This window comes from Diceros bicornis, chromosome 26, assembly GCF_020826845.1.
Source record: "Diceros bicornis minor isolate mBicDic1 chromosome 26, mDicBic1.mat.cur, whole genome shotgun sequence".
NCBI classification, from domain to species: Eukaryota; Metazoa; Chordata; class Mammalia; order Perissodactyla; family Rhinocerotidae; genus Diceros; species Diceros bicornis.
This window is the reverse complement of record NC_080765.1, coordinates 2,618,907-2,626,710: the sequence shown is the minus strand read 5'-3', so window position 1 is coordinate 2,626,710 and position 7,804 is coordinate 2,618,907. Positions and strand designations below refer to the sequence as shown.

General features: G+C 51.2%; 1 protein-coding gene across 2 annotated transcripts; it reads right to left on the bottom strand.

The window, feature by feature from the left end:
- Window positions 1-243: 243 nt before the first annotated feature.
- On the bottom strand, window positions 244-7,599 carry TBL2 (transducin beta like 2). Of its 2 annotated transcripts, XM_058569000.1 has the most exons (7): window positions 7,436-7,599; window positions 5,845-5,975; window positions 5,411-5,595; window positions 4,564-4,715; window positions 4,094-4,220; window positions 3,576-3,728; window positions 244-3,348 (listed from the first exon to the last, which is right to left on the bottom strand). In XM_058569000.1, exons 1-7 carry the CDS (start codon window positions 7,563-7,565, stop codon window positions 2,886-2,888), a joined length of 1,341 nt encoding a protein of 446 aa, XP_058424983.1. In that variant the 5' UTR covers window positions 7,566-7,599; the 3' UTR covers window positions 244-2,885. The 2 variants fall into 2 exon arrangements, with proteins under 2 accessions (XP_058424983.1, XP_058424982.1); XM_058568999.1 differs by lacking the exon at window positions 7,436-7,599 and having other exon boundaries at window positions 5,845-7,413.
- Window positions 7,600-7,804: the final 205 nt, after the last annotated feature.

The window sequence follows — 7,804 nt, the reverse complement described above, 5'->3', positions numbered from 1 at the left end:
CAGTGCTTTCACTTATCTCATTAGAAACTCATAGCCCCTCAGGGCACGCAGGACAGGATTTATTCCCATTTTACAGAGGAGGACACAAACTCAGAGAGATCAAGTGATCTATCTGCTCAAGGTCTCAAGTCAGTAAGTGCTCCAGCTCAAACTGAAACCGAAGACTTCTGACTCCAGTAACTCAACATTCTGTGGGGATTTCCTCTCCTGCATCTACAATGAGAGTAAAGCCAGAGCCAAGTAGGTATGCAAGGAAGTGTTTTAGTCTCATTCTCTGACAACCAGAAAGCAAATATTCACCAGGACACACGTACAGAGCACTATCAAGCAGAAGTCTGTTATTAGGAACACAAAACCCCAGTGGAAACCGGGAGTGGGAGGATACATAGAGGGTACTGAAGCTTCTGTCGGCAGTCCCCGGTTTGAGTTCATCCTTTATTGAGGGCTTACTCTGTCCCAGGTAATGTGCTTGGGATACAGAGCAAATAAGACAAGACAAGGATTCTGCCCTTACAGAGCTCACATTCCAGTGGGTTAATGAACAATCCAGAAGCTGCCAATGAGAGACGGATGGGCTACATCTGGCCCACACTAGTGTTTTGTTTGGCCCATAGAGTGCTTAATTTTTTATTTTATAATTGCCAACTTCTAGCTTCTCTGAACTGGCTACTTGTGCTGGATTCCTTAACAGTAAGTAGCAGCCAGCCCTGTCCCTCACCTAGGACGCATGCCCCCCAGAGATTGCTTCAGTCCCATTTCCTACTGTCTTACACTGGATAGCTGTGGCCCAATTCATGGATTTATATTATTCACTTGATATCTATAAGCATTTAAGCTGAAACCCCTGAAGCAAACAAATATCCAAATGATAATTTCAGATAGCATTAAGTAAACAAAATAAAGAAAACAAGCTAATGTGGTGGGTGTGATATGATTGGTGGAAAGGGCTACTTCAGACTGGGTGGTCAGGGAGGGCATCTGTGAAGTGTAATCGAAACTGAGAACTGAATTATGACAAGCGTGAAAAGTCTGCCAACAGAAAAGAAAAATGCTTCGAAGCAGAGGGAACAGCATGGGCACAAGTGCCCCTTGAGGCCAGAAATAACTTGGCTTGGTCGAGGAATAGCAAGGTTGGGGTGGCTGGGAGAGTGGTAACAAGATCACAGAGGAAGGAAGAAACCAGATCACAGGGCCCTTGTAGGCCATGGTGAGAATTGTGGATTTTATTCCAAGTGTGATAGGAAGCCTTTAGAGGGTTTTAATTTGGGAACACTGTGATCTGGTTTACATTTTCAAAAGATCACTCTGCTATGTAGAAAAGGGATTTAATTAGGCAAGAGAGGAAGCAAGGAGACCGATGAACAAGCTATGTTATAGCAGTCCAGTAGGTGACAGTGAGTAGGACCAGGATGGTAACAGAAAAGATGGAGAGAAGTAGCAGATTCAGGATATAATCTGGAGCATAACTGAAAGAATTTTCTGACGGAGTGGATGGTAGTAGTGGCAGTGGGGCGGAGGGAGTAATGAATAGGGAGTAACTAAGGAGAACTCCGAGGTTGTTGCTTGTTCAAACCACAATTTACATGAGTTGGGGCTTCCCAGGGGAGGTCCCAGTTCTAGGGAGAGGGAATAAGAATTTGATTTTGGACGAATACATTTTGCCTATACTCAATCAAGTCTTCTTAGATTCCTCACTTCCTTTACCTCCCACATCCAAGTAGCCCTCAAATCCAAAAATTCAGACTTCTAAATAACTAATCTCTTATCAAACCTCTCTCTTCAACTTCAAACCCATCGCATCTGTCCTGATGCAGTCCTCTCTCTTGCCCTTTTACAACAGCCCTCCACAGCCACCAATAAACCAAGAGAAAGCACTTAGCAGACACGTGTACCTCTCGTTCACCAGCCACCTGTAATGGCCAAGATCGTGTCCTACTCATGTTGATCTCCTGTGCCTAGTGCACTCATGGGCACAGAACAGGCACACAAATGTCTGATGAACTGGAAACAGGATACAACTCCCACAAGAAAGGAGTCTCATCCTGAGGTGCTATGACTGCTCCACACAACTTAAAGCAGAACCAGATAGGAAATGTATGACCAAGTTCCAGAAACCTCACCTTCTCAAGGCATGTGTTTCTTTCTTTCTAATTTAGTTTCAAACTATGCTGTTTGAGACCCACTTTCACCCAGTGGTTAATAAATGATATTGGACAACAGATAACATATATTACTACTCTTGTCCACTTTTTTGTTTCCAAATCTAGGGACTTTATACTCTCACACCCTGATAACATCTTTGTAAGGAGGTCAGGAGAGGACTATTCTCCATTTTACACGTAAGAAAACCGAGGCATAGAATGAAATCCCTTATTACTTTTTGATGGAGTTAGCAGCTTGACCTGGATTAAGTCTAGCCTTTCCCTGACGCCATCCCACAGTTGTGTAATTGGAAGATATCCCATCTCCCACCCCTGCAAAACTGCTGTCTAATACTCAGGTGTTCCCTGGCTTTTGCCTCCACAATTACAAACTTCTTTGGGTACCAGAGTGTGTTGCCACAAGGTCAAAGACCACGTTCTCTCTCTCCTATTTACCACTCTTCTCAGTGCCTGGTGAAGACCAATTCCACTTCTTGGGCCCAGGAAACAGAGAAGCACCTTGGTCATTAGCCTGGGAGGTCAAGTAAGGCCAGGAGTCACAACCAGCAAGAAGACAGATCTAAGCAGGTAAGAACAGTTTCAATGGGAAAAAGAAGAGAGGGGCCACCATTAAGAAAATCAGGATATTCCTTTCAAATGATTTCCAGCTGGGGAGCACCTGGGAAGAAAAGTGGCAGCAGTGGTGGCAGCAGACCAGACCCTTCCTGCCACACCCTCCAGAAGTCATTTCTTCAAGACACCCAGGCTCTTCAGGGCCTCTTGGGCCTGAGTCAGCTGCTGCTGCAGCCTCTGGCGGGTACTCTCGTTGGAAGCACGCTTCAGGAGGCCCTGCATTTCCTCCACCACTGCCCGGTGGCCAGGGGTGTTGTGGAAGAGTCGCACTGCCCGGTCCCCACAGGAGGCCAGAAGCCGGCCAGTGATGTCAAAGGACAAGTCAGTGATACACTCCCCATGGACCTGCTCAAAGGACTCCTCCTTCTCACCCCGCCGGGTATTGTAGAGATGAATACTGCTGCCACTGGCCAGGGCCAAGACCTGGGCATCAGGGGAGAGTGCCAGGCGGCACGGCACAGTGCTTGCGTCTTCAAAGCGGCCTGTCCTCAGCAAGTAGGGATCCTGCTGTTTCTTGTATTCCACATCTGTGTCCCACAGTTTCCATGTGCCATCCTTGGAGACAGAGGCCATCCTGTAGCATGGAAAATCACGGCCCTAGCCCCAAAACACCCTGGAGGGGAGGGCACTGGGACAGCACTAGGGGCTCCAGCTAGGAAGCTAACTCCACTGCTGTGTCTACTTTCTGCTGAGGGCCAGCCACCCCACCCACTTCAGAGCTGCTGCCAAGACAGGCAGGACGACCCAGTTGCCAAGAGCGACTCAGAGCCACTGGTAAGAAATCAGAGAGGATTCACTCACCTCCGGGAGTCATTGGAGAAAGCGAAGAAGTGGACGGCTGCAGAGTGGCCCTTTAGTTCAAAAGCTCGCACAACCTCCTGGAAGTCCCCCTTTTTCCCAAAGCAGACTTCCCAAACTTTTACATCCGGAGTGAAGCCACATGAGGCCACAAACCTGCCATACAACCCAACTTCCTTTGAAACTTAATTTTAATGGCATCTTGTTTCTGAAAACCCACTAAACCTCTTTCCTGAGAAAGTTAATCATCTTCTAACTAAATGACACTGTACCTTGTGCTTTTATATACGTGACTCAGTTCATCCTCACAGCCATGCTATAAGATATGCAGTACCCCTAAATCCCCACCCCAACGTTCTAAAAATAACAGATGAGGAAATAAAGACTAAGGACTTGAACCTAGGAGTCCTGATTCCACACTGGATGCTCTTTCCACTATTTGAAGCTGGCTCTCTGCTCTGTCCCTGGCCCCCAGCCCCAACCTCTGCCCATCCCAGATGCCAAAGTTCCCTCTTTCTCACCTGCTACAAGGGGATATAGCAGCATGTATATTGTTCATCTGATTGGTGTTGATTGTTGACAGCACCTGACCTTTCAGATTCCAGATGAGGATAGTGGTGTCACTGGAAGCAGTCATGATGAACTTCCCTGAGGGGTGAGGAGAGTGACAGGAGTTGAGGTCAATGACCTGAGCAACTGTCATTCTCCAAGGAGACACTTATGAAGGTTTTTGCTGTCCAAAGTATCCATGCTCCCCTCCCAGGCCAAGGGTCACCACAGATGAGGACTTTGCTAAAGACTGTGGCTCTTACCTGCCTCCCCTGGGGACTTGCCGTGGCTCCTAGGATTCCAGGGGAACCCAGAGCCAGAGCCCCTTTGTCACACTTTGAGGCTGAGCATAACTCTCAGGCAGCATTAACTGATTCAGCAAACATAACTGGGGCCATTCCCTCTTACCTTAAGCAAGCTCCACCCTCTGAATGCCTCTTACCTGTGTCAGCAATGCCAATGTTGATGATGGGTGCCTTGTGCTTTTTAGGAAAGTCCTCTGGGGTGGCCGTGAAGGTATAGCCCCCATCTTCTCGCTTGGTCATCTTGAAGACACGGAGGGTCTCTCCATTGGCCAGCCAGATGACGAAGGCTCTAGAGACAGGGAGCGGACAACTTACTCACTCATTTGGACATGGAGGCCTGTGTGTGCCAGGGCCTATTCTAGGCTCTGAGGAAAACCAAGATCTCCCTTCATGCCCTACAGTCTTGCATTACAACTTAACCTCTTGGTTCAAAATCTCTTAAAACTATCAAAAGATAGGACTCTCGGGGCCCAGGCTGGTGGCTGAGTGGTTCAAGTTTTGTGCACTCTGCTTCAGCAGCCCAGGTCCACGGGTTCGGATCCAGGGCACGGACATACTCCACTCACCAGCCACGCTGTGGAGGTGTCCCACATATGAAAAAAATAGAAGAAGATTGGCACAGATGTTAGCTCAGGGCGAATCTTCCTCAAAAAAAAAAAAAAAAAAGATAGGACTCTCATAGCTTTGGCTCCTTTGGTTTCTCTTTAGGGTTTAGAAACCCATTATAGCTCCCAAGACTAATCTGGAAGCCAGGCTTTGGTGCTTCCCAAGTGGGAACAGATCTGTGCCTCTCTGCTTCCTTGCCGTGTAGCTGCATAGCTCTCCAGGGAGCCCTGGGCAGTGCTCAGGCTGTCTGGATGCTCTCTTTCTGCGGCCCCAAGGGAGACCCTGGGTCCCCCCTCACTATCCCAAACCAGGAATGGGAAGGACATAAGTCTGGAGCTGAGCTTCTGCAGGCAAACCTGAGGCTCCATCCTGTCCCACCTGCAGTCAGGGCTGAAGCGCACCAAGGTGGCATGGTCCAGCTCCACGTTGGCTCTCATGCTGCGGTGCTCCCGCTGCAGGAAGTCCTTGGTGCTCCAGATGCGGACGGTGCGATCGTCTGCGCAGGTCGCCAGGTACTTGCCATTGCTGCTAAAGTCCATGCAAGATATGTTCCCACTGTGGCTCTAGGGGAAGGGTTGCAGGAAGTGTGAACAGGGACCCCTTGGGTAGATGGGGAAGCCCAATCTGCAGCCATGACTCTGGGGCCCTGCTGCCTGGATTAACAGCAAGCTGCTGATGGGACGTGATGAGAAGAGATAGGATGGGGCATCCCTACCAATTTTGGTTAGAGGCAGAGGGGTCTGTAACATGCAAAGATTACCACAAAGGAAAAGTCAGCAGGGGTGTGAGTCTGTGCATGGGTATCCATGTACCTTCAGTGCTGCAGCCAAGAGGCGGTGGGTGAAGTTGTGCTGTTGAGGCTTCTCCTTGCGAATCCGCTGATGCTGTTTCTGCTTCTTGGATCTCAAGGACTTGTCAAGTGGAAATCCATTTGCTTTTTGGCCTATAAGGAAAGACCATGTCATCCATCCACTCACTCCATAAGCATTTACTGACCACTTATGATTGGCCAGGCACAGTAGAACAGCAAGAGATGACAAGACATGGCCTGTCCTCAAGAAGAGAGTTATGTGGGCAAAAACAGAGGCTTTGGAATTAGATCTGGGTTTGGATTGTGTCTCTACCACTGAGTGATCTTGAGGAGGCTGCTTGCTGTTAGTGCACATGGCACCACCGTCTTTGGGCTGGCATAGCTCAGTGGGTACACAGCACGGCCAGTGGAGTAGAGATCCTTGGCCAGTCATCCCTACGTAGGGAATAATGTGCACAACCCAATCTGGTGACCCTGGCCTTGGGTAAGTTACTTAATTGCTCTAGGCCTTGGCTTCCTTAAAGTTGTGACAATTGGATGAGATAATATATACAAAATGACAAGCAGAGTACCCAACACAAGCATTAAAGGCTCCAAGGAATCCCAGAGGGAATCCAGGGAGGAGAGGCGGTCAGCATATGTTGAGCACCTACCCCGTGTGGGGAATGGCGCCTGTCAGTTTTGCACAAAATAGCTAATTTAATTGAGAATCAGGCCAGGCACAAAGTTGGCATGCGACAGCTCACTACAGATGCTCCTCAATTCCTACAGGAAAAAAACTCCTGAGGCCCACACACAAAGATGGCCACAATCTGCCCTCTGCTCACCTCTCCAGCCTTGTCTAACAAGCCTCCCCACAAGCCTCCCCTCTACTCTCACACTAGTCATACCACGTGCTGTCTCAGGAGTCCTTGCCTTCACTGCCAGCAACCTTCTTCCTCCCTTCTCGGCCTCCTGGCAAACTCGCACACACCTATCCTTCAAGACCTGCCGCACGTGTTCCCCACTGTCAGTGAAGATTTCCTTGACCCTCTACCGAAAAAGCAGGGCTGACCACTCCCACCCTTGGGTTTCCCGTCTCAAGTACTGACCTCTGCTATGAAACCTCTTAGGTTTTATTTTTCACTTACATTTTCAGATGTTCCTCTCCCTTACCCACAGTGGACTCCCTAAAGGAAAAGATTTAAAGCCCACACAGGTGGTAGGTACTCCATAAACGTGGCTGCACATCGGGGAACTAGTCCAAATGCTCGCGAATGAATGCCCCCCCTCCATGAAATAACGACCGAGCAGCGCGCCCGCGAGTTCACGGCGCTCTCGCAGCGACCCGGGGAGGGGCTGCGGCGCAGGGCAAGCGGCCGGGCCTCGACCACCGAGGGCGGCAGCGCGGGACCCGGTTCTCACTATCCTCCCGGAGGGGCGCCACCAGCCCGGCGAGGCGGCCCCTCGTCCCGGGGGCGAAGCTCATTTCACAAGAGGAGAACCTGAGCGGGTCCCCGGCACCCACGCAGGCCCGAACCGCAGGTCGGACCAGAGAGAGGCCGGCAGCAGGGTCCCCGTGGGTTGCCCCTACCGGCTCGTGCCCCACTAACCCGCGGACCGGCCACCCGTCTCGTCCTCCGCGCGCAGCCACCCCCGCGCTACCGCCGCCGTCGCCATCAGGGCCAGCAGCCCGAGCAACAGCGACAGCCCCATCAGCTCCGGAATCTGCGGCAGCTCCATGTTAGCAAAGCCGCTGCCACCTCAGCCTCCGGCCACGCGGGCGCCCGCACGTCTGCGCGGAGCCGCGCACGCACGCGGGGCGCGGCCTAGCCGTTGGAGCGACCCGAGGGGCGGGACCTGGCCCGTGGGGGGTCTCGAGGGGGCGGGGCCTGGCCGGTGGAGGGTCCCGGGGGCGGAGCCTGGGCGTCGGAGCGCCTCCGAGGGGCGGGGCCTGGCCTTTAGAGGGGCCTGGCGGTTGA